Source organism: Candoia aspera, chromosome 1 (genome assembly GCF_035149785.1).
Source record: "Candoia aspera isolate rCanAsp1 chromosome 1, rCanAsp1.hap2, whole genome shotgun sequence".
Lineage (NCBI taxonomy): Eukaryota > Metazoa > Chordata > Lepidosauria > Squamata > Boidae > Candoia > Candoia aspera.
The window spans coordinates 218,438,956-218,466,884 of record NC_086153.1 but is presented as its reverse complement, the minus strand read 5'-3'; the positions used below and the strand labels follow the sequence as shown (position 1 = coordinate 218,466,884).

General features: G+C 38.4%; 1 protein-coding gene across 1 annotated transcript in view; it reads right to left on the bottom strand.

Moving 5' to 3' along the window:
• Positions 1-27,929, bottom strand: part of ADCY5 (adenylate cyclase 5) — a 233,106-nt gene that overhangs the window by 75,857 nt on the left and 129,320 nt on the right. The window contains exons 2-3 of the mRNA XM_063288785.1: positions 7,182-7,331; positions 4,246-4,367 (exon numbers count right to left, since the gene is read on the bottom strand). Coding sequence (XP_063144855.1) covers positions 4,246-4,367; positions 7,182-7,331 — 272 coding nt within the window. The remainder of the gene's footprint in view (positions 1-4,245; positions 4,368-7,181; positions 7,332-27,929) is intronic.

The window sequence follows — 27,929 nt, the reverse complement described above, 5'->3', positions numbered from 1 at the left end:
CAACTTTTGAGTCATCATTAAGAGAGGCCCATAAACAATGAATTGCAGTAATCTAACTGTGAGATGGTAAGGGGATTAGTCTTCAGCATTTTCTGGATTAGGAAGGATTGCAGCTGAGGCCAGGGTAATACTCAGATGGCATGCCTGCTCCTTCAAGGACGATGCTATCCCATCAATGCAATAGATGAAACATCCATGGATCCAGAAGGCATCTATACCAAAAGCGATTCCATTCTGCTTGGGATTCAGTCTGAGTCTGAGTCTTCTCTACACTACCCAGTCCCTCACAGCCTCCAAGCATTGGGTGAAGACTTCCAATGCTTCTCATGACGGCCTGGATTAAAGATGTAAAGCTGGGTAACAGGAGCATAATGACGATGCCTGATCCTAAATTGACAGGTAATCTCCCACATTGCTTCCTACAGAAGTTGAAAAGAATGGAGGAGACAGCCAAGCCCTGGGGTAGCACACAATGGTGTGCTTGAGAACTCTCTCTCTCCTCTGCCAGTAACATTGATTAAAACCACCCCCTCAAGAAAGAGCAGAACCCACTGCCAAACATTGACCCCAAGTCTTGCAGGTGGCACAAAAGAATGCCATGGCCAATGATACTGAATACCCCTGAAAGATCTGAAGGGACAAGGAGGGTTGTGCCACTCCCATCCACAGGTCATCCACAAAAATGACCAATGCTCTTTCTTTCACATGGCTAGTTGAAGGGCAATCAACAGACATTCCTCCCAGAAGAACATCACATGTTTTTTCGCCCCAAAGATATGTCATGCTTTTTTACGAATGACCTTTCTTCTCACAAATACTTTCTATAATGTCATGTAAACTCAGGAAGCACAACTTTGGCACCAGCAATACTCTAAAAATGCTTCCATTGATAGTAGATGGGTCCTCATCTTCTTTTAATATACCTTTGAAGCTACTTTCAAATCTTTTATAAAGATTGCTGTTAGGTGCAGATGCCTTTTTCAACAATTTTCTCTCAAAGCCGTTCAGATTTCCTCCATCCCTCTAATGGGGAAATAAGGAGCAGAACCAGTGATTTCAGCAAAGACTATCAGGCAAGCCACAGCCTACAATGTAAGGTCAGAATTATATGTCCAAGCACTAGAGAGAGCTGCTGCAGAATGGTAATCATTATAAAAATGTTAAGGTACCTTTAACTTTCCCTTTGAGTCTGCCTGGAATTTAAGTTCTGTGCTGGAGATCCTCCTTCAGGCACCTTCATCAGCAGAGTTAAGACAGCTGGGACCCTAAGAGGGGCCTTTTTGGCACTGGTGTACTGGGGAAGAACATGGGGCGGTGATGCACCACCTAAAGTGCACTCACCTAGGGCTGGATACAGCCCAGAGCTCCCATACTGGTTTTGCTCTTGTTCTACTCTTCCATGCATAGGAAGCCCCTGTTAGATAAAATCAGTGGCCAGAAAGAGACACTTATTCTGTGTTCTATCAAGTTTCTTCTAAAAATGCCTTTCCGCACAGACATTTTATTTATTTCATTTTGTAGCTCAGAGAAGGAGAGGAATGGCTGTGGAATTAAGTCTGAGGAAAACAAAGTTGGAGTTGGACTATGGATGTTCAGAGTGGGGAGTCCAAACTTCATGGAGCATTTGCTTTGGGATGTTATGGGCCAGGACCACTCACCATACAGACACAGGTTTCGTAGCACTGCCACGAGAACTAAACTAAGTGCACATATTTAGCTTATGTCACTCATTCTCTTTCCAAGGTTCAGAATTTCAAACAAAAGACAATGCTTTCACAGAAGTAACAACTGAGAAGATAAGAACTGATGGGTATGTGGACAGACACCTGGCTTCTGGACATCTGCTCAAGCAGGTATCTTTTTTCCAAATGACTGAGAGTTACTACTCTAACAGTACAAAGCTTTCCTCCAAATAGAAGACTAAAACCTTTCTTCTACAAAAAATAAACTGAACATTGAATAAATTATTAGGGTGATTAAATCCAGTCCAGGTCAGCTACTTCAACCTATGCTGACTCAATATACTTAATGATGTATTAAAAATCACATAACATCCCATTATTTGCATAGGTGACAATATATCAAGACTTTTGTTTGTACTGGATAAAGTTAATTTGTGAAGAATCATTCATACCTCCCTGCAAAGAAGGCTACTGAAATTGCAAGCAGGTAAAAGTTTTTAAAAGCCTATATTAGTTCCTCGGGATACATCAAAGCCTGTAAGGGAAGGAGGATGAAACTTAGAATTTTCCACTTATATCCTGACTGCCTCAGAAATATTAGTCACCAGAAGCAACTGGGCACATGGCAACTTACGGATGTGCATATGCAGACTAAGATAAGAGCACCATGAGCAAGAATATACATTTACTTTACTTCAGCTGTAAATTTTATTTTGAGTTATGACTCAAGCATTTTGTAAGAGCCATTATCTTATTGTTAGCACAGTTATCTAAATATAATAAATGATTTCATTAGTTTATACTGAGGGCCTTGTACTGGCTTATATTATCTTTCTCAGCTATCTTGTTTCTAATGTCCTATGAATGGCCATGTTCTCATCTCCCTGCCTTTCAGCAAGTCCCTCCTTTTAAAAGCAGTTGTTTGCTTGTCTGGCATTCATAAATATGATTTAGATGCAGTGAGGGTGCTGTCTGAAGGCTCTGATGTTAGTGGCCTAATTTCAAATCCAGTGTAAAAGTGCCAAACAGCTGTCAATCTGGCATTAAACCGCACCAATTAGGGCAGGCTATTTCTAATTCAAAAGTGTAAACAGTAACGCATGGGTGAGCCGTACTGTGCTATTTTGACTTCACCTGATTTCTTTTCAGTCAGTTTGATGAGACTAAAACAGTAAATTCAAGCATTTGTATCTAAAGAGTCTGCGTGCTGGTACAGAGTTTCTTCATATGCCTCTTTGGAACCCGGCCAGTTAAAACCAAACATTCTAGTTTTAGCGTTTTACAAATTAAGATACTCGGATAAAGGATACAATCACTTAATTACAAATTAAGATACTCAGATGGATAAAGAATACCATCACTGCTTGCTAGGCAAGAAAAACATCTCCTGAATACCACCCAAGTCAAGGAGATTCAAACTCTTAAAAAAAACAACTAACTATAGAGTCAGGTTTTCCCTTTCTACTTCTTTCACAGAGAAACTCCTCAGTGCTTCACATCTTAAGTTCTGTGGATTTTGCTGGTTAAATGTAGAGAATAAATAATGGACTATAGACCACGCAAATGTAGTTAAATGAAACACGCACACACTGCTCCTGTGTGACCTTTTACATAAAATGGATAGCATTTCATGTTATCCCCCCCTCCAAGTCCCCCCCTCCATTTCCCCAGTCCCATGAATTAGGGAAAGAGAAAGCTAGTAAATGCAGCAGCAATGGATTCAACTCAAAGCCACCAAAGCCAGAAATGTATGGTTCAGTTTGGTTTTAGCTTAGTATGTTGTACTGTATGAACTCAGCCACTGTGGTTTGTACACTACAGTTCATGGCTTAACACCATATGTGAGCAAAACTAACCAGTGTTGCTCTGGTCTTCCCGTGCAATTTTTCCATGCAAGAGATATCTAAGTGCTCTGAATTGTGATTTGAAAGCTGGCTGGGTGACCTTGGGCCAGTCCCTCTCTCTCAGCCCAACTCACCTCGCAGAGTTGTTGTTGTGGGGAAAATAGGAGGAGGAAGGAGTGTTAGGTATGTTCGCTGCCTTGAGTTATTTATAAAAATAATAAAGGTGGGATAGCAAATAAATAAATGAAATAAAAAAATAAAATAAAATAAACTCTTGAAACAGCTGTGCCTACCTCCTACGTTGGAATATAAAAAATGCAGCCTGGAAAAGTCTAACCTGAAGTGCCAGGGCCACAGGCAGTTCCTCAAAGTCTTGGATACTGCTATCAAAGGTCCTTTTAAAATTCCTGACCAACTTGTAATTTTTAATGTGACAGAAGATGGAAAATATTAAACGCACAGGAAGTAATCACATTAAATGTACTTTACAATCTTATTTTGACCCTGTCCCTATCTACTTTTTTAGAATTTAGTTCCTGGCATGCCACTCAAAGGCCACATGCAGACACTCTTAGTGTGTGAAAAGTTGTGCACCCTTGGGGTGGGATAACAAAAACTCAGCAGAGGACATGCATGTTATTTGCTCCCATTTCCTTCCTTTTTACAGAATTGCTATGTTGAGTTATGGATCCATCCCATTCCTTTCTCTCTGCACATACCTGACATTGTCATGCTTCTGGATATAAATTTTATGAAACATCATATCTTCTTTTTTGGCATTAATGTCAGCTTTCATCTCCATGGCAACATGGCGAGGCAGTACAGAAAGCAGGAGACGCTCCTGTGGAATCAGACAGATAAACCAATTAAAACTCCTGCTCCTGCTTCCATTTTCAACACAAACGTGCCTCTCTTTGAAGATCGTGCTAGCAAAATGAAACTATTATTTTGTCATGGAAACACAGGACCAAATGTATTTCCCATGAAGCCTGCCCTTATCAAGTCATCTAGGATTCTGCTCTGGTTAGTCAATAAGCAACATCAGGAATGTCATACAGAAAGGCGTTTCCTCCAGTTCCAGTCAGGATGCTCAGCTGGCCCAAGTCCCCAGCTCATATGTGAAATCCAACTTTCTTATATGGCTGCATGTCCAATTCCTTTTATTTGTGAGACTCTATCTATCTATCTATCTATCTATCTATCTATCTATCTATCTATCTATCTATCTATCTATCTATCATCTACGAGAATATAGATAACTTCAAGTATTATGAAGAAGAAACAAGTCCTTACTTAGGCCGACTTCTTGAATTTATTGTGTAAGGCATAAAGGCCAAAAATCAACTCCTTGCATAGTGAGATGACTATCAAACAAACCATGGAATTCCTTCTTTGTATGCTATAATGTATAGTCACCTTCAGTGATTTAGGCACTCTTCATCAAATTATATGTTTCGAGGGTGAACAGAAGCTGTCACAACCTCTTCAAAGTTAAACACAGCATCTTTCTACAAATTTGAATATTGACTTGCTATGTATGTGCAATTGTTTACCGAACCAAAGTAAGAAAAATAGCAAATATGACAGGTACAAAAGTTTGGACACAATTACAGCCAGTATTTTGTAATACTCATTTGGCAGAAATAACAGTTTTCAAAAAATTCTTTTAGCCAGCTTAGAATCTTTCTATTCTTGATTTTGAAAGCTTCTCCCACTCTCCCTTGCAAATTTTTTTCCAACTCTTCCTTGCTAGCTCAGAAACATTCTCTGGCCTCCTTGCATGCACTGCATGTTTGAGATCTCCACACATCTTTTCAAGAATGTTCAACTCTGGGAATTGTGAAAGCCATTCCAAAACCTTTATTTTTCTTTCCTGTAAGTACTTCGTGTTTGATTGGAAGGTATATTTTGGATTGTTGCCTTACTGAAATATCCAATCTCTTTTTCATTTCAATTTCTTCACTGACTGTGGGACCTTCACTTCTAGGACACATTGATAATTTGAATCCAAACTACCATCGAATCAATTTTTCCTTCCAGCTGCTCAATATTTCCTATGTCATTGGCTGCCACAAAACTCCACAAAGTAATAGAGCACCACCACCACCACAACAAAATAATTGATAAGGTTTCTTGTCTTCAAATGCATCACACTTTTTTTCTCCAAATGTATCTTGTGTGGTTGTGGGCAAACACAATTTTGTTTCATCAGTTCAAAGCACTTTTTCCAGAATGTTTCAGATCTATCAAGATCTTCTTTTGCATGCTTTAAACAATGGCTTTTGTGATGAGATAAGGGAAAAGGTTTCCTTTTATCAACTCTCCCATGCAGATCAGTGTCTTATAAGCAAAACTGTACTGTAGACCTGTGGACAGCTATTCTGGTGTCAACTAAACCTCTCAGCAGCTCGTTTGTGGTGATTTATGGGTTTTGCAGATCTGACCAGTTCTGGCAGAGACTCTTCTTGGTTTTCCAGATTTGCCTTGATTTCAACAGTTCTATGTAGCTTCCATTTCTTAACAGTGTTTCTCACAACTGAAATTGCTAGTTGGAAGTGTTTAGACTTTTTATAATCTTCCCTAGCTTTGTAAGAGTGAATCATTTTTATTTTCAAATGCTTAGACAGCTGTTTAGCGGAGCCCATGACTGTTGAAAGCAGACAAAGAAACAATCAAACCTGAGAGGTCAAAAAGATCAGAGTATTTGTTTACCTGTGAAATTGTTTTTATCTGGGTAACTGTAGGCTTAACGATTCAATCACCATTTTGGTTCTCATTATCAGGCTTACAGTACAGAAAAAAAGGAGCACTGAATCAACTGGAAGGGTGTCCATATTTCTTCTATATTCACTGTTTTCTTATTTGGAATCTATAAACAAGTGCACCTAAACAGTAAGTATGCATTCAAATTTAAAGAAAGACTGCACCACGTAGAGGTTGTGTCAGCTTCAGTGAAACATACAATTCGATTGTGGTAACCAAACTTTTGCATGCAGTTATAAGTATGAAGAGAATCTGCTCCCTATGCTACACTATAATTACCTATATGCATGGCATCTTATACTCTATGATAGCTTGTACTGGCTCACAAAAGCCGATTGTTAAATTTTCTGGAATTTTGCGAGCTGGTTGAGAGCACAGCTGAACCACAACACTAGGGCAGAGCAGTGCTGTGGTGGCAACGGAGCTGGCAGAGCTGGTTGTTATGTTTACCAGCATGCTACTGGCTACAATCCAGGAACATGTTTTGGCTAGTCACCCAGCATGGGCATCTACAAGGGAGGTGTCACAATCTGCAAGACGGCAGATACAGCATTGTGATCAAAGATCCACCCTTTTTGTACATGTATGCCACACCAGTGTATGTATAAAAAGAGTGGGGCTTCGATTGCCATGTCATGCTCGCCATCTTGCAGAGTTTTACACCTCTCCTCCCTGTGGGTACTGCTAGTACCCAAGCTTCACATTGGCCATCTATCCAGGTAGTTGACTGTTCTAATCTGGTAGGGATATTAAAGCTTCCAGATCTAACTTGGGGTTTGCCCATGGAACCTGAAAAGTCAGAGGCAGAATCTAAAAACTTTACATTTTCATTGTTAAATGTATCATCATCATCATCATCATCATCATCATCATCATCATCATCATCATCTACCTGCTGCTGGTTTTCTCTCTGAGAATGTAGACGAGCTTGAATGCATTCCCTTGTTTCCTGAAAGGCCTGTCTTTGGGACACCTCAGCTGGATAGTGTGTACACACTCCTACAATGTTAGTGCAGATGAAGATGAGGATGTTGGATACCAGCTGCAAAGGCCATATGGGTAGGAGAGAAAGACAAAACAGGTTATGTTCTATAAACCAATATAAGAATAGACATAATATGACATCTATTTCTCTCTACTCTGAGAGCTTAAGGGAAGGTGGACTGTATATACCATTCGATAGTCTCTACACATCCCTTCCTGCAAACCACTGAGCACCAGGACCCAGACAGCATCTGAAGCTAATACACTGTATGTGGTTAGCCCCAGAATGTAGATGGAACAATGGTTAAGGATTGTTTTTGATCTATGTTTTTCCTTCAGTAAATCTTAATTCCTCACCTTCACAGTATCTGGCAAATCCTGTATTATGATACATTATTGCTTAATCAGAAATTAGGGCCTTGCATTAGAATTGTTCCAGTAAAATATGGGACTGCATGTATGCCCTCTTAGGATATGCTTTCAGAACAACTTTACAGAGTCTTATGCTCTAGAGATAATGCCTTTGTTGAAACACCATTTTAATTCAATATTCCTTTGTTGATCCTTAGGAATATATTCAATACAGTATCATGAATATACAGCATATCTTTAAAATGCATTTCGAAATACCATTGTTATACTGACATTTTCTGGAAATACTTCAACCTTGGTCTGCCTAGTAAACATACATTGTCCACTACTGTGTCTAAGACTATATACCCATTTCCACATGATGACTTGTAGAAGTAAACACACTAAGTTTTTGATGAATGACTGCTATTAGTACCACTTACAAACATCTCTATATATGGCACCAAAGTTGTAAATGGATCACCTCTTCCTTCTCTCCTCTGCCTTACATTTCAAGACAGTTTTTCAACTTTTGTGAAGAGCTTCTAAATTTAATTTCAAATAAATAAACAGAAAGTTGTCCTGCTGAGATTCAGCTACTCAGTCACATTAATACTGACCACAATTTGACCTTTGTGGGTGTAAAACCAGACACTGTGGTATTAAATCATAATTATGACTTTGTATCCTACATGAACCTGAGCAAATAGATTTATTCAGTAAACCAGGATTAAAGTATGGCTTCAGGTGACCTGTTAAGTCAGTCTACGAAAGTATTAAAGCAACATAAACAGATGCTAGCAAAATTCTAAGTAAATTAATAAACTGTCTATTTGACATTCTTTCTGCTTAAACATTTTAATCTAATTAATCTCCTGAAGACATTAAAATGGGAACCAATGAATTTAAAATAAACCTGCATGCTGGTGTTATATATTGTTACAATCAACATCCTGAAGAAACATTATTTCAAGTTATGGCAATCATCGACCAGGTTGCAACAGTTATAGATCAAAGACTAAATGTTCATTTTTGACTCCTGCGAATGTTTTTAAAAAAAAGACAAATGAATATGGATATACTGTATAGACATTGCTATTAATGGTTTTTCTTAAATGTTCAAAAGTTAAATGTTCAAATTTGAAACTTTCCTAGTCTAGTAGAATTGTTGCAATTAAGATGTTCTCTAAATTGTTTATATTTATTTATTTATTATTCCAATTTCTATCACCACCCATCTCCCCCTGAAAAGGGGGACTCTTAGATAATAACAGACAATGCTATTATAATAGTGTGTTTTATATTGGATGATTTTAACAGTTTTGTACATCACCCATGGAAATATACTATCAAGGCAGTTTAGAAATGTGATTAATAAACAGACTCTAACAAAATAAATACCTGTTATTTATAGCTGGTGTAACTACTTAGTTTTATTTAGGCCACGTACAAACCATTGTACTTTGAATCTGGCTGCAACCCCCTTCTCTGGGTGTGTAATCCTGCTAAACTCAACATTGCTTACTGTATGTGTAAGTAGTATTGCTTCGTAAGTAATTTTCGTTTTAATCAAGTTTGACTCCTTCTGAGTTCCCGGTCATTTCAGTGTTGTTCTCTTGGCAACAACACTGAAGTGGTTTGCCATTGTTTCTTTTGGGATGTTTTGTTGACTTTCCACCCTCTTCTAAGTACTGAGATTTCTGGTGGTCTCCCACCCAAATACGAATACCAGGGCTAAATGTTGCCACTTGGTGGAGAGCGTTTCAAGTGCCTTTCTTAGATAACATCTTCTGAGCCCTCCTCCCCAGCAGAGCCATCTGTGTTCCACAAAAGCCTCTCTAGAGCTTGGCAGTCTTCCTGAACAACTTGATATGGGATGGAATGGGCTGTTGGGAAGGGGGAGAATATTTCTAAATACAGCTATCTTATGGATCCCAACTATTGAGTGTTTATTGAATCTTTGGACATTCAAAGAATATTTGAATAAATATTCAAATGGGGAACAACAGGCTTCAGCTGAACCCTGCTAAGACAGAGTGGCTATGGGTTAACGGCTCTTCTGTATCTGGGAAATTGTCATCTTTAGTTCTGGATGGGGTTGCACTGCCCCAGACAGACCCAGTGCGTAACTTGGGGATCCTTCTAGACTCACGACTCCTGCTTGAAGAGCAGGTGGCAGTTGTGGCCAGGAGGGCCTTTGCACAACTTCATGTTGTGAGCCAGTTACACCCTTTCCTGGATCGGGAGGCCCTTCAAACAGTCACTCATGCCCTTGTCATCTCCCACATAGACTACTGCAGTGCGCTCTACATGGGGCTACCCTTGAAGAGTATCAGGAAGCTACAGCTGGTTCAGAATGTGGCCGCATGGGCAATTCTTGGCGCCCCAAGATCTGTTCATGTAACACCCTTGTACGAGCTGCATTGGGTACCAGTTTGCTTCCGGGTCCAATTCAAGGTGTTGGTTATCACTTTTAAAGCCCTATATGGCATGGGTCCAGGTTACCTGAGGGATCATCTCATCCCTATCACATCAACCCATCCCACCCTATCATGCAGAGAGGGCATGTTACGGACCCTGCCAGCTAAAGAAGTCCTGTTGGCGGGGTCCAGGAAGCGGGCCTTCTCTGCAGTGACACCCACAGTTTGGAACATTCTGCCACCAGAGATCAGGTTAGTCCCATCCCTTTTGACCTTCTGGAAGTCCCTAAAGGCCTGGCTCTGCCACTGTGCCTGGGGTGGGGAGGGGGGTAGTCATTCTTGGGGATGGCTGGCACCCCTGTATTTACGATTGTTTGTAGCCATCTGGTTTTTTCTTTTCTGTTTTCATTTTTATATTGTATTATATTATGTTTTATTATGATTACTGTTTTAATTTTTAACTAATTTATTGTAAACCGTTCAGAGTCTCTCTGTGGGAGGCGATGGGCGGTAGTATAAATTTGAGAAATAAATAAATAATATTTTGCTTTAAAGATCTACAGCAAGCAATGACCTTAAATGGTCATAGTTAAAATTTGTAGCTTTTTAAATGAGGTAGAATGCTTTTTGAACTCTGTTAATGAGGAATAAGCTTTTTAAAACCAGGAAGCAGAATCTGAAATGTACAAGATGACAGAATGAATTACTGACTGCAAGACCTCCTTCTGTGATGATTAATAGGAAATGGTGCGTTACTGTCTTTCAGGATACAAGATCAGGTTTTTAAGCTGACAAAAAACATTACAGTATGTTTACTCTAAATCTAAGTCAAAATTCCCCCTTTTTCCACTTGTAGTTTTTCCACACTATGAATTTATTCTCTGGACCCCACATATTGAAGGGATCAGGGAGCAATCCCACAATGCGTGAAAATGCTGACAATCCATCTCACCAACTCAGCAGTCAATTACAATGAATTCTTCCTGGCTGCAGAGCATCATTGAGAAACTATCCTCCATGCCTCCAGTGCTTTTTATGCACCAATAAGAGCAGCAATTATACAAATTACCCTGTTGCAAATCTCCACAAAGTCAAGGTGACAAGGTATCCCAAAATAAATAGGAGTCCTTGCTGGAACTATATTTCATGCGTGACTTACTTAATATGAGACAAGAATTAAAGTTTTTAAAATGAGATTTCTGCACCCTATTCCTACCCTGAAAGCAAGCATAACTCTTGATCAGAGGGGAGTGGAATTCAATTAGGAAACCGAAAGTGAGCTTCAAATTGATTTCTAACTCATGTCTAACACCAATGACTGAACATGTTCCAGATTGCCTGACTGTAATACAGAAACTGCTCATAAACTAGAAAAAACTGATTAAAAATTAACTCCAGAAGCATATCTAAAAATCACCCAGGGCAGGCTCATGTTATTCATATGGTAGCTATAATATTGCACATAAATTATTACAGAATGAGATCCTGGCTACCTGTAATATTGCTACCTGTAATCCTCTATCGTCCAGTTCTTCTGTTTATTTTGTTGTCCAAGTGTCTCCTGATCCCTGAAATAACACAGCTCTTTCTCAGTTGCTCAACCTTCGTCCCAGAACTACCTCCCAGAACAAACCAAAGAAAATATTTCTCTTCCTTCTTTTTTCATAGCACAAATACTTTCCAGTACACCTCTGGAACAATCCTCTAAAACCACCAGCACCACTGACTGTGAAATTGTGGTAGAAAATACCAAGAGGAAAGGAAGGCTGTTCTAAACAGTGTTTGGAAATGATTGGCAGTATTGTGAACCACAACTGATGTCTAAAATATTTATCAGTAGGATGCAGAATGAGAATCTTTTCTCATTTCCATGGTTTTTTAAAAATGTAGTAGCTGAACATCACACCATTATCATAGCAGCCCCTCTATTTCTCTCTCCATGCCTGTAAATCATGCTGAAATTACATTCAAACACATATGCCTAACCATAATAATTCATTAAAAGCAAAAACGAAAAACATAAGCTTGTGTTTCTCTCACTTTTTCTTTCATTGAGTAGGAAAGAAGATCTTGAAAAGCAGAATTGTTTGGCAAGTGAATCCTGGAACCCAAAATTATTAATAAGTTTGGAATTTGGTCACTTCAGAATGGTAGAAAAGCAATGCCCTATTGAAACTTATGCCTGAATACATATAACTGAAATCAGTGGTGTCTACAGTGATGGTCAAAAAAGTCAAGATGGCAATTGCCACAATGCGATCAAAGCTCCACCCTTCGATGTACATGCAATGCTGGCAATGACAAATGAGCAGGGCTTTGATCAGACTGCAGCGACCTCTGTCTTGCAATCTTTCCTCTGGATCCCACTGAGTAGCAGTATCCCTGGGGGAGTGGGATCAAACACCTCTGATTTACAAAAGCAGTGCTGTGCTGCTAGCCATGCTGCTTTTGCAAGTGTGTCATGTCACACACACGTCCAAAAAGTGGTAGAGTTTGCAGTGTGATGGGGTGACACTGCTTTAACCATTTTGACAAAAGCAGGAGGACCCTGTGGATACTCTTGATGATGACTAGTGTACTCCTTTTCTCAGCAAAACCACTCTACCTTACATTACCAATTATGGCTACCAGACACATTCCCTGTAATTGTGATATCATAGAATTTGGATAATCACAGACTAACTTATCCCATCTGTGAAACTTCATTACAGTCTAATATCTGAAATATAACTATGTCCTTGTATACATATTTAGTAGGGAGAATTTTGGCCTCATTAATTAAGAATATTAGTTACTCTTTGCCTTTGTTAACTGCAAATGTTAGGCATAAATCTGTTTGTTGTGTTTGGTGAGGTAAACCTTGTTTAGATGCCTTGGGCAAGAATGTTTCTGCCTTCCTAGGTTACATATGGTTAGGATGTTTCTGTTTATCCTATGGTCAATTAATAAAACTGTCAATCTTCTCAGGAAAACTGGGGGAGAGGAAAATGCCTCATTGTTCCTGGTACTTCAAACAGTATTTTTAATTATATTTTTTACTATCAGTTTGATCTACATTTCTCTATTATTTTTCTGCTTAGGCTTGCACACAGTTGCTTGTTCATATTTTAGAGGTAACTGTATAATTTCAAATAAAAAGTGTTTATATAACCTAAAATTTCTTCCGGTGTTCTAATCTCATTTTAATTGCCAAAAGCAGTATATTGTCAGAATTAAAACATGCTCACAGTATTTAAAAAAAAAAGGGGGGGGGCGCTTCCTTATGGCACATTAATGTATTTTCATGTGGATTTTATTATATTTGGTAGCTCTGTGAAATTGTTTTATAATGTGTTTTATATTGAAATTTTATTATATATTTATTGTTTTATATTGTAAACTGCCTGGAGTTCCTCCGTTTGGAGGAGATGGGCGGTGACAAATTTGATAAATAAATAAATTAAATAAATAAATTTTCTTCCAGACCCTTAGTTGAAAAAGAGTATGCCAATATAAAATTACACTGCCCCGATGGCTGAGAGTTATTCTGCCACAGTGACAAGGCTAGAGACTTACTGTCTTTTCAGTTTTAATGCAGAAAAATTTAAGGGCAGCGATTAGTGGATTTCTCTGGCTGCAATAGTAACACTTCTAATACGTCAGTCTGTCTGTCTTAATCTATTCCTATGTGTGTAGTTAAATTCCCCCAAAGAGTTAATCAAGGGCTTCAATTACAACTTGGCTGGAAACCTTTCACAGCTAGTAGAGTTTTTATAATCTTCTTGGGTCTTTGGATTCTCCTCTCCCTCTCTGGACATTTGTATTAGGTAGACTGATCCAACATTATCTTCCTGCATATAATCTCTATGCTGACTTCTCTTCAGTGCTTTTGAATCACCAACAACCTGCAATTCTTTAGTAGTCTGAAACACCTAATCCCATTTTTGCTTGCTGGCCTTTTTTTCCTTCCTTCTTTTCTGAGTCCAACAACAACATTTCTTCCTGCCTGCTTTTTGTACATTTCAACTTTGTGTTTCCCTCTCGTGAGAGACTCTGAGCGTGTGAAAAAAAACTAAGCATGTGAAAAAAACTAAACTGTTTTCTCCCAGGTCCTTCCCATCTTCAGGTTATCAGCTGTAAATATAGTCTAGAGATCACGTGACAGGATGGCATGCAAATATTTATTTCTCCATTCTGTTGCACAAAGGCCTTATCTTAACCACATATATTTTACCTTTCCCTAAATCATTCTACAAGGAAAGATTTGTATTGTAATTTCACATTTTGAGGCACAGAAGCTGTTGCACCTCCTTATTTTCATACAATTTATTTTGATTTCACCTGAATACAAGCTGCACAAACAGGATTGGGGAGAGATAGCACATTAGGGCTATGCAATTGTCATGCAGGATACAAACGAACAAACAAACAAACAAACAATACTCTGGAGCATGCAGGGGCACACAAGTAGTCCCTATTGCATTGGGTTGACCAAGGTTCAAGGGCACTGTCAGCCATGAAAGTTTAGTGGTTGCCTTGGGGCCAGTCATTCTGCCCATTCACCTAATTTCATAGGGTTGCTGTGGGGAAAAATCTGACGAGGGGGAACTACATATGTCTTCTTGAGCTCCTGAAGAAAAGGCTGGAAATAAATCCTACAAAGAAACAAGCAAACACATACATTCCTTAAACCAAGCAGACAGCTGCAGAGGGATGTAGACAGAGATGCTTTAATATCCAGACTCTGAAAATTACACCTTTTTAAAAAAGAACTACTTCTGCCCACTTCTTCTCAAAAAACAAAACAAAAACAAGAGGGCACTGAAAATTCTTATTTGATTAGTATTTTCATAAACACATACACACACATGTATATAAATATATACTGTACATATATTCCATTCATTCACCCACACACCTGCATCTTTGGGAGATCAGTTAACTTGAGAAAGACTGAATAGCCTAAAAGCTAATTGTAAGTAGATTGACACAATCTATTAGACTTGGTTAAAATGAGTTTGTCTGGTGTGTGGATTATATATTGTTTGAAAATGAGACGTTGTCTCAGCATGTTGGAGTGAACCAGTTCATTACATTAAATCAACATGTAATTTATTGGTTTGGGCATTTCATGTCATGTCAACAGAGCAATTATGCTTTGTTAATTCGAGTTGAGCGTTTAGCTCTCCTCAGACCTCAACATAGGAACCCACTGGTTCTCTGACTGATCTTTATAGAGAACTCATTGTATTGTTTTAGCGGTAAGTGGGTGAATCACTGAAGGAAAATTTATATCTTGTTTAGTTTAGTTCGCAGTTTTTCCCTCTTCAAAACTAGAACTATCTTCAGTGTTGTCTATCACTTAAAATCCCAAATGGAATGGATAGCAGCTTTGTACTGTAATGATTCAGAGGAAAGCCTGGTTCAGCCACCACAAACAGAGTGACAGACCAGCCTGTGTCAATATGCTGCTCCACTCTGTTGCATTTGTATTTGATTATTCAAATACAAGATGCCATTCAACAGACAATTACAGGCAAAAATCATGCTGAAAGAGAGATGCTGTCAAGATAACCTCTGATATTTCCTTGTCATGACATACTTAATAATGCAGATCATCAATTGGGGAAAATGGGGCAGAAGCAAGGATTGTTTTATTTTTAGAGTAGTACAATATTTTCTGTGTCTGAACCACAGGTACGTGTTTACTTCACTGTGGACTGTACTTCATTTGAAGAAGCAAAAACAAGCATGTTGAGAGAGAGAAGAATGGGAAAAGAATGGCTAGAAACCAGGAGACTGTGAGTTCTAGTCCCGCCTTAGGCATGAAAGCCGGCTGGGTGACCTCGGGCCAGTCACACTCTCTCAGCCCAGCTCACCTCACAGGGTTGTTGTTGTGGGGAAAAGAGGAGGAAGAAGGAGTATTAGGTGTGTTCGCCACCTTGAGTTATTTATAAAAATAATAAAGGCGGGATAGAAAATAAAATAAAATAAAATAATAAATAATGCTAATTCTGAGAATGGACTGAAATAATCAGGAGCGACTCTATAGCTGTTCAAAAGTTAGGAAAGGGGATGACTATCTGCAATCACTGACAATAAAGCAGTATCCCATAATAACAATCAGTGCCATAACTGTGTTATAATTGTCGGAACGCAAGGGAAACACATACAGCAGTCTTATCACAGGAGAGCCATTCTTATTGCATGACAACTTCTTCCACAGTAAAAATTGCAAATTGTTTCCAGAAACAACAGGTAACTATTACCACTTGTAGATGCAAGCGTACAAGGGTTTAAGTGATCTGTGATCCTTTCCAATTCCTCTGTTCTATGATTCTGTAACGGTTTTGATTTTCTCTCTTTCTACACATACGCAGTCCAATTTAAAATATATGGGTTGCAAAGGTCCAGGGGATTATTGGACAGCAACAAAGAATGTTAAATCTAATCTACATTTCCTTCTTTGAGGCCATCTCGTGTTCATCTGGATTTTTATGGTAATTCAACTCAAGATGTAGGAACCAAGTTAACTATGATTCAGTCAATAAACCACACTTAAAAACTTTCAATATATTGGAAGAGCAAAATAATATAGGGGACATGGATTCATATGTTTTGGGCCTATCCCATGATTGTCCAGTTTTGGTTTAATATTAAGTTTGCCAGAAATAAGCTTTTGTTAAATTCAATGTTAAACTATATGCTAAAAATTTGGAACTTACAATGTTTAAAGAATTCTGGATTTACCATGCATGGACCTAGCTACAAAGACTGTTTTACTTGGTTGCAAATACTCTGCTAGACCATATTTTAAATCTTGGATTGATACTTGCTCACTCTTTACCAATAAAGAGATTTAATAACAGAGAAAACATTTATCTATACTTTCTGTTTGGTCAAGGTATAATCTGCTGTTTAAAAACTGAGTCATTCCTTTTTTCTTTATATTCTAACATGTATATGCAACTGGTGCTGTCTATGAATTTGTTTATTTATTTTAATTTTTTATTTCTCTCCTATTTTGTATTTAAAGCAATAACTAACTCCATAGCTTGGCTTGGATACACCGTTAGCCTATGAATTCAACAAATGTGGCATTAGCTTCAATCTCTGCTGTTTGTTCTTTATAAATGGCCTGAACTTTTTTGTTAACCTGAAATATTTTTTCCAGAACAAAAAATAAACACTATTTTTGAGTCTGTTTTTCCTTGGAAAATACCTCACTTAATCAAATGACCAAGTTTTCAAAAAACACCAAAACATGATGTCAAATTTAGTTCTTAAGTAGAAAATATAACTATGCATTAATTGCAAACTTAGACAATTGGAAAGCTTCAGAATAATAAATGACAGGAGAGTACTTGATTTTAAAAATAGGCACCTACAAATAATAATTTGCAAAATGAAGAAACTTTTCCAATTAAAATAAAATGTCTTAATAAAATATGTCTTCTTGTGCCTCAGGTGCTTAAGGTGCCCTAGTTCTCTTGTTGTTCTGCTCTAGCCTTCCCATACCTGGTACTTTCCAGATACATTGAGACTCCCATAATTCCCAGATGGCAACTGGCCAGGATGGCTGGATTTTTTAGGAATTGTACTTCCACATACACTTTAAGGGAATCCAACCGAGACTGGTAGTTCTGCTCCATCTTGTACAGCATAACCTACTATCTAGAATCAGGAAATTGATTTCTTACCAGTGACAGGATTACATATGGCATGGTGAATGGAAATCTATGGTACTGTGAGTGAGAGCTTTTTGTCTCATAATTCTCAGCCCTCTGGAAGATTGCGCTCAATAAGGTGATTTCAAACCCATTGGGTAACCTTAGATGCTTATACTCAGTTGCTCTGACTCTGAGTCCTGTAAAATCCCAGGATTTACAGCCTAGGTGATAACAGTGGCATATAAAAAATGGTCTCTGTGAAAGTCATCACATGCAAAGTACTTGCCAAGGAATCCCAAATAAACAGTGAAGAACTCAGCACTGCTGTTTGGAGATAATCATATGGCAGCAACATGTTATATACACTCAGAAGAGACTGATAGGAAAAGTGATTAAAATTAATCTTCAAAGCCACACCACTTAAATTCATGCACTTACAATCTGTAAGTTCTCTGCCATGTCTGTCGATATTGCTGAAGTCATCAGCTGCTTATGATGCAAAGCAACTAATTACAAATACACATCAAAGCACTTTACTTCCAGAGCCGGACATGCAGAGATTGTTCAAAATAATCATCCTGGATGATGTTGCCAACAAAGATTCATACAAATTGCTTTGCAAGAGTTAATGGTTTTACAAATTTCATGTCCTTGGGGATTTCCATTAGTGAGATGCTTACTGCAATTACGAATTCCGCAGGCTTTCTTTTTCTACCACAGGGGCGCAGCTGTCTAATACCTAATAATACTTTTCTTACTTCATATAGAAGCTCAGAATTTCTCAGCTATAATCAGTATATCTCTAACTGAATGGGGGGGAAAAGGACTGATAGAAATGACCTAATGCCTTATGGAGTTCCTATACTTTGGAAGACAAAAATCTGTGCTCACTTCAAAACCAAATGAATTTATACTAGACATCCTATACACTAAAACATAGCCCAATACATAATTGCCTAATTTTTAAAAAGCAGGTGATTGTGAGAAGAAATAACATGTCACATTTCTGAAAAAAAGGAGAGAGAAACGTGGAAGAGGAAGAGGGAATGAATTTGAAACAAGGAAGGGATAAAGAACTTGGTCTCTGGGATTTTTCCCTACCTCTTAACAGCAGCTCCACTCAAGGTCACATGACCAGGAGGGAGGGGGCTTAAGGATAGCACAATCATTAATATTCTGAACCACTACTCTCCCATAGGGATGGATGGGATTTCTTTTTCTCTGCAGCCCCTAGCCGGATCTGGCCATTTTCAAACTCAACTTTTCCAGTTTCCCCTTCACACACCAAATTTGGTCACACTCCATTCTGTTCTTGGAAAGCCATCCTGTTGATGGACAGCTGACAAGACTCTCAAGCCCTTTACGTAATTCCCTTCCAACATTCTATTGAGTTGGAAAGATTTAAAAAGGAGGAGAGAACCCGTTCTTGGCCACTGTTCAAAAGCATTTCTGCTTTCAGGGTGCCTTTGAGAAGGGGTCACAAGCAGCTCTTGGCCAAATTTCAAAAGCTCTCTGCCATATCATCAGTTCACACCAATGGAAAAAAATAATGTCTTTTCTAAGTAGCCCACTGGGTGGGAAGGCAGCATGGGAGCAGTGAGGGCTCTTGGAAAGATGTCTTCTGGCTAGGGGGTCATATCTGGTCCTAGATGTGATCTTAGGTGACCATTAACCACAATGATGCCAAAATCTTGAAGCATGAGTTGTAGCATCACTACATAAGTTCAATCTTTTTGTACCTGTGATGTGATCTTTTATCAATGTCCCCCTTGCCTGTCTCCTTGGATGCCTAGGGGTGCGATACAGTGTGGTTTCCCCCCCTATTATCATCTTAGTTACTTGTTCTCTTCTTTCAGTATCTACCAGGCAAAAAAAGAATACAGGAAGCAGATCGTTTCCTTTTTCTTTCCTTCAAAATAATAAAAGTAACAATAACAACAACAGAGATCATCCAATTTTCTGGGATAACAGCTCTTATAAAAGTTTTTTTAAAAGGAAAAAAAAAAGGAAAAAAACCATTTTGTCTTTCCCACTAACTGGCCTCTTCCATCCTTAGCAAATGGCAGAAACTCAATCTTAACTTTTCCTCTTCCTTTTATTACAATACTTTTTATCCTGGGTTGATGACAAAATAAAGTTTCAGCTTTATTTTATTTTCACCATTTTTGATGCCCTTTATATGAAATTGTCAGTCATGTCTGTATTTGTTCAGATACATGAGTGTAAGTAAATATTTGAAAAGGAAATATATTTGGCTATTTCTCATTCCTAATATTTAAGAATTCTGGATTTAGATGAATGGGTGGATGGATAGTGAATGGAGATATTGTAAGCCCCTGGCAGGACAATTTTGCATATTGTTCCCCCAGATTAAAAGAATGGTTAATCATTATGACTTTTGTTAAATTTCAAATTCCTAGAGATCGAAAATAGTTTGCAATGATACATTTGCATTAACAAAAATATTCTCGTTTCTTTTTTAATCACCTTGCCAATTTGCTGATAGCAGAATTTCTGTAACTATGCCAGAAGTCTCTCTGTCTGAACCTTTTCCTTGGTTGTCAGGAGCTCCAATTAAAAGCTCAAATATACAAGTACCTGCAATTAATAATGTAAAAGGCAGCCTCAAGCTCTCTTTTGTCTTAAATCCATTTTCCAAATGCCCATTTATACACTCAATCTATGCTAAAAGTCTCCACTCATTGTGTAACATACTCTCAGTGCTCTTGCCTATTCAGTAATATATGAGGATCGCTGCTAGAGCTCTTCTTTCATTTTCTTGCTGACGTCTTAATCAGGTTGATAGAAAAATGTACTCCTACTCCCATTTGCTTTTCAGGGGAAAAGTATACTGAAATAGTCAAAGCAGATAGAGGAGGCATCTTACTTTAATTGCTCTCCAAACAGCCAGTATCTGAAGGCTGCTATCCACGGAATTAAGAAAGAAAATGCTAGCAGTGGGATCAGAGCTGAAGTAGGGTTGGGGCAGGTGATTTGATAAGTAGGAAGAATCAAAACTGAGCATTATTTTAAGAAGATGTATTTTCTAGTGGATCAGAATGCCCAGGAAGCTGAACAAATAGGGCTGCTCATACAAAGCAACAGCATTGCTCACAATCAGGGTCACTATTGTCCCCTCTGAATGGCTGTGATTCTCCAGATCTCTCACTGGGAGGTGTCTAGAACTGAACCTGGAAGAACTCTCATGCAATTCAAGTTATTGATATAATCAAGTTACTGATATTAATGTTAGGGTCCCTCCCCACTAAGAGCTCCACCAATCTCCTCCCTTCATCACAGCAACTTCTTACAGAAAGAGTCAAGTAATTTAATTTTTTGCACAGATTGGATCGAAATTAGATGAGCTACTGCAAACCTGCAATTGCCTCTCATCTTTTTACAAATTTGCTAGAGGCAACTGTGGAGATCCCAAATCATATTCAGCCTAGAGTATGGATTAGAGACTTCATTTTTCTTCTTACATTGAAGTCTAATCTACTTCTCACTATTAACGATATTTGCTCTTAGCATATATCCTTTAAAATCTATAATATATTTTATGAATAGATCCTGAAAAATAAATAAAGGTGTTTGAGGTAGCTGCTTTGAACACATTATCTTTGTAGATCTCTTTGGACATAAGATAGTTGAATAACTTTGCCACATTAATAAATTGAGTAAAGCCCAGGAGAAAACAGGGCAAATCCTGCCTAGATCCAAGTTCCTGTGTTCTATGGAAAGCTCTGAGCTCTTCAGAAAAAATATAGTCAAGAGGAACATCTCATATGCTTGCTTATTATGCATAAATGCTTTACAAAAATCATCAGTGGCTGTAATAGTATGTGGGAATGATCCTGGGAGACAGGACGAAGACCTGCAGCCTAGGCCATGGTCTGCTAAGAGGCAGCTCAGTCCACAGGTGGGGGAAAAGCATGGTGGGAAACATTTCAGAAGGGACCCTTCCTAGTTATCCACAGACTAAAAAAAGAGGAGGGAAGAAATACTTTCCATCTTGTAAGATTCTGTTAATGTAACCTTACAATAAAGTAGGATTAGTTCATCTGGGTGTGCATCTTGTCTGGACTACCTTGCAAGGCTGGCAATGGCTAATGAACTGCTACTGCTCGAAAGAGAATATAACTGTCTTCTACAGAACGAGATATCTATGACAGTTTTAAAGAAAATTGAAGAGGAAATGCCAGAGGCTTAAATTACCTGCGGTTTATTTTGTGGGGGTGGGGGAAGGAATGATAGTCATTTGACATCTTATATTGATGAAATGGTTTCCTGAAATGGATGGGGTCTGATTTTTCCCCCTTCCACTTTCAGCTCTTGTAAGCCTCAGTATCTGCCCCAGAGGTTGTAGACTCTGCAGCTCACATCTGGGGTGGCAGAAAACATGAAGGAGGGGAGAAGAAAGTCTAGTTGTAGAAATGGAAGTCATGGGACACTGAATTTTGTCCCTTGTTAGCTAAAGAGATTTTGCAGGACTTTTAAGTGTCACCAAAATGACCTTGGGTCACTTCAACGCATAAAAATACCATTATTTTAAATAGTTCTCCACATATTCTGCACTACAATGACAATGCATGTTCAAAATTCAGTTTTTACTTTGGCTGAAGAAAAAATTGACCATGCCTGAACAGAGCATCTGCACTCAGGATTTAAATCTGAGAAATGTAGGCCTCCATTGAGCCATAAAACTCTCTATTTGATTATTAGCCAAATCATTATCTTCTATTCTAACCTATGCACAGTTTGGTTGAGACAATAATCTAGAAATTCAAATACCAAAAGCTGTTAATAAGCTTTGAATTCCTTAATTCAAAAATGTTCTATAATTCTAAGAAGGCCTTTGCTCCAGCAGAAACTTCTACTCATGGAAGGTAGGGAGGAAAGATTTTCTGCCAATTCCCCTGCTACTTTGTCATTATCTACACTACCTTTTCTACCATACGACTTCCACCATACTGTATATGATAGAAATAATTTTGCAGCAGTACGTAGACAGCTGAGTAAGTAGGCAGAATCAGTCAAAATCAGTAGAAGTCCATCCACACAAGTTTAAGCTCCATCATTTTGTTCTTTAGGACAGCAGCATTGAAATAAAGGTTTGAGAAGGCTGGCATTTGATGGGAGCTATTCATGCATATAAGCCATCCTGAAATGAAATTCACCTGATGATTAATATATTAAAAGGTTAAGGCTATGATTTATGAATTCATCACAGCAGAAGCTGCAAAGCAGAACAGATACCAGAATTTCCTTCTTTATCTGCATCTTATAGCATTTAAATTGGTGTTGCCACAACATGAAAGATCTTCAGAATCAAAGGCTACCCCAAACTGTTGTGTTTGAGTGGGATACTGAATCCTTTCGTAAGTAAGTGTGTTTCCTGTCCGATCATAATGGAAAAGGCTCAAACTATTAAATTTATCCTACAGAGTCTCATCACACAATAGTCTCCCAGATGTACCCCAGCCTCACTACTTTTTCAGACAATCCTGTAAAGAAAGAAACATGCAGTAAATGCTTAATTTACTCTTTTCTTTGAATTATCAACATCCAGGTTTTGGGATTACAGCCCTCAGAGTTCCTACCAAGCATTGGCTGGGAGTTTTAGAAGTCACAGCAGTCCCAGCCTATTTGGAGCACAAGAACTTGAGTAAGATGAACTAGAACGAAAGAAAAGAAGTCAGCATTAAGAAAACGTAGTGGAAGGAGTTTCTTGTAGGGACCGAGAGCTTTACAAGGATTCCTCCCCATCTCAAACGCCATCTAGCCACAAGCCACCCAGATACTTTGAAAGTGGCTGTACATTCAAATGGTATTTGCAAAACAAATTTTATTTGCAAACACTGAATGGTTGCTATTAAAATGTTAGGGGTAACCACTAACAACTTTTTACTGGAATAGAGGCTTGTCTCTCTCTCTCTTTTCACAATTTGCTACAGACTTCATTCAGAAACCAGACATGATTGCTGTAACTATAGTTGGTGAAAAACAGATATAATCTCGTTCTTACTTTTGTTTTCTCAGACTAATTCAGATCTAGCAGTATTTCCAGCTTCATTTGCAACCTATCACACAACGTGGTAACTTAAGACTCCTTCCATGTATTATACTACCTAACTCTACTTATGGAGAGTAAGTATTTTTGTGAGTAGTATTCTTAGGAGAAATAATTCAAAGGAGGTTGACAAAGACAGTGAAGAAAGAGTTCTGAGAGATGATTGTTGAGGTTTTTTTTTTAAAAAAGAAAACAGATATCCCTCCAGAAGCAAGCAGAATGCCTGAAAGCAAACAAAAGTTATCCATGTATGACATGAATCGTATAAAGGCAGACTATGGGCCAAATCAAGGCTTGTATAATTAGACCTACCAAGAAGGGGATGTGGTTTATTTTTTTTCACACGTACTGGTTCTGTGGGCTTTCATTTCTCCTTTAACAGCTGATGCTCACCAGAGAGCCCACGCCTGGTTTAACTTCCAGCAGCAAAAATTCATAGCAAAGGAAATTAAACACTAATCACAAAATTGTGTACTATTGAAATATTGACAGAGCTTGCTTTCTATGTACAAATAATAATAACACTATCACCAAAGAGACAAAGATCTTTGTAGGTTAAGCCAAGAATGGACAAGACGGCATCTTCTGGGAACCTTAGGACTTCAATACCATCAGCTTTGATCAGTATCTGAACAACAAGAACTTGTGGAATTTGTAGTCTCCCAAAAATGGAAGGCTGCAGAATGCCCACTGATGCATTAGGTAATTTAGTCCAAATGCTTAACGGGGGAATAAAATGCTTGAATGCTCAGAGATTTCCAAATGCAATCTGTTTACAGGGTTAGAATCGCATTCTCAGGGTAGTGAATTTTTGCACTATTATGTTAAGGGTTATATAGATTTGAAAGACAGGGAAGATTAAAATAAATATTATACTTGTAATAGCTAGAACCTACAAATCTGTTATTTCATTGCTTTGTCAAGAGATTGTAGAGAAGGGGTGAATCCGGCTGCGTTGTGCTGGCTGCCTTTTCCAGTCACGTGTAAAAGAAGCTAGCATTGCTATTAGCATCCATTATCTTGGGTAGCACTGGAAACTCTGAAGATCCAAAAATGGCAGGGGCAAGACAAAAGGAATGCACTGCTGAAGATCCTTTTGCTCCATGGATCTTCAGCAGTGAATTGCTTTTTGGCTTGCATGATTGTTCTTGGAGTGACAGGCGCTTTCCAAGGGATACATTGTGTTTTTGCTCATTGTTTTTTCTCTTTCAAACACTCAAAGGAACACTTGCAAAACCCAGTTTATTTTCAAAATGAACACAGGGATATTCACGTGTCTTCCCGGAAACTTTAAAAAAATCATACAGAGGGTGTTATGGTCAATTTACCACACATGTATCTGACTCATAACTACATAATTTCAGATGTGCGTCTTTTCTTTTGGCAAACCTATCAGTTATACTGTTTCTACCCTAAGGGGAGACAGGCACACTTTCACCCCAAGTAAAGCAGGTACAACGAAGATGCAGGGAACCCAGAGAAGCTTTTCTGCACGAAGGTTCTGCATAACAGTTGTAGATGTGTCCCAGTCCTGACTTCCCATCCTACCGTCAATGGAGAAAAAACTGCTAGTTTTCCTCTGTTCCAGAACAAGTCCTTACTGGAAGATTTCTGCTGGTTTTGGCAACCTTCCAGAAGATGGTAGCTTCTCCACTCCTTGTGTTATATATAGGTGTGTATATAAGCATACAACCCCTGAATAGGAATCAGACATAGCCCTCAGAAGTTTACCCAAGCTTGACCTACAGCAGTACGAAAGGGACACCCCTTGAATTTCACTCTACTGTGCAACAGTCAAAAATACAGAGGTAGTGACAAAGAATGCTATTTTCCTATAAGAATCTATTTCACAAATCTAGCCCAAGGCAGCACTTGAAAGAATAAAAAATATATAAACATTTACATATATATAACAAACACCATTACATAACGAATACACCCAAACACACAGAGACACAGAAGCCTTCAAACTTAAATAGCTGTTAAGGTCTTCAGCGCAAATCCTTTATAAGAATATTGTCCATAAATAAAACAATGTATTTGAATGATTCCTCACACTGAATATTATTTTGTAAATGAACAATGCACCAAACTTTGCTGTTAATCCAAATGCCTGAAATCATGTCAACATGAATTTCAGCCTAATTTAAGTGGCTGAGTCCACACAGCTAGTTAAGCCCTAATGTGGTTTGCTTTGATTTGGCTTTATGTGCCATGTGACCATTGTTTTGATTTGGCTTTATGTGCCATGTGACCATTGTTTTGATTTGGCTTTGTGTGTCATGTGACCATTGTTTTGATTTGGCTTTGTGTGTCATGTGACCATTGTTTTGATTTGGCTTTGTGTGTCATGTGACCATTGTTTTGATTTGGCTTTGTGTGCCATGTGACCATTGTTTTGATTTGGCTTTGTGTGCCATGTGACCATTGTTTTGATTTGGCTTTATGTGCCATGTGACCATTGTTTTGATTTGGCTTTATGTGCCATGTGACCATTGTTTTGATTTGGCTTTGTGTGTCATGTGACATTTATACTTTCTAAACCATGGTTTATAGCTTAACGTTATTGAATATATGCTTGTGACTTACTGCATTTAGATGAAATAATTTTTGTATCTGTCAACAACTGCAACAATAAATCCCTATGCATGAAACATGTAGTTAATTGTAGATGTTTTGTTGTTTATTCGTTTAGTCGCTTCCGACTCTTCGTGACTTCATGGACCAGCCCACGCCAGAGCTTCCTGTCGGTCGTCAACACCCCCAGCTCCCTCAGGGACGATTCCGTCACCTCTAGAATATCATCCATCCACCTTGCCCTTGGTCGGCCCCTCTTCCTTTTGCCTTCCACTCTCCCTAGCATCAGCATCTTCTCCAGGGTGTCCTGTCTTCTCATTATGTGGCCAAAGTATTTCAGTTTGGCCTTTAATATCATTCCCTCAAGTGAGCAGTCTGGCTTTATTTCCTGGAGGATGGACTGGTTTGATCTTCTTGCAGTCCAAGGCACTCTCAGAATTTTCCTCCAACACCACAGTTCAAAAGCATCTATCTTCCTTCTCTCAGCCTTCCTTATGGTCCAGCTCTCGCAGCCATATGTTACTACGGGGAACACCATTGCTTTAACTATGCGGACCTTTGTTGTCAGTGTGATGTCTCTGCTCTTAACTATTTTATCGAGATTTGTCATTGCTCTTCTCCCAAGGATTAAGCGTCTTCTGATTTCCTGACTGCAGTCAACATCTGCAGTAATCTTCGCACCTAGGAATACAAAGTCTTTCACTGCTTCTACATTTTCTCCCTCTATTTGCCAGTTATCAATCAAGCTGGTTGCCATAATCTTGGTTTTTTTGAGGTTTAGCTGCAAACCAGCTTTTGCACTTTCTTCTTTCACCTTCATCATAAGGCTCCTCAGTTCCTCTTCGCTTTCAGCCATCAAAGTGGTATCATTTGCATATCTGAGATTGTTAATGTTTCTTCCAGAGATTTTAACTCCAGCCTTGGATTCCTCAAGGCCAGCTTGTCGCATGATGTGTTCTGCGTACAAGTTGAATAGGTAGGGTGAGAATTGTAGATGAGACAACAAAAATTAACACAAACATGGTTGGTTGGGGATGATGACAGCTGTGGTTCAATACAACTTGGAAGCCTCACATGGGAGAGGTCTGCTTTAAAGAAACAGAAATATCACAAAGAATAAATATAACAATAGAAGTAATAAATAGTATGGATTATACTGCAGGAACAACAACAAAAAAACTATATGGACACAACATCAGAATAACTCATGAGGTTTATAATAAAAGAGAGAACAGTGTTAAGTATTAGTTAGTATATGCTATGAATGGTACCATTTCTCAATAAAATTGTCAGCAACTTTTTACCTTGAGTATTTGTTTCAGAAGCTTTTCAACTGAAAGTCCATCTCATTGGTACTATCATGTCCTTTCCAATATAAGTAGCATGATAAATGTATAAATTCTTGTAGGGTATAAAATTTAGGCTGGCCTAAAAATCTTAAGTAAAACCAGTTTTGATCAAAGTACAATCACTCTACTGAAGCTGGTGCTAAATTCTTAATAGTCGAGTTTCCAATAATTTTAACTGTTTCATAATTATAGTATAGCAATACAGTATGACAATCACATTTAGCATTTAGGGGATAGCGC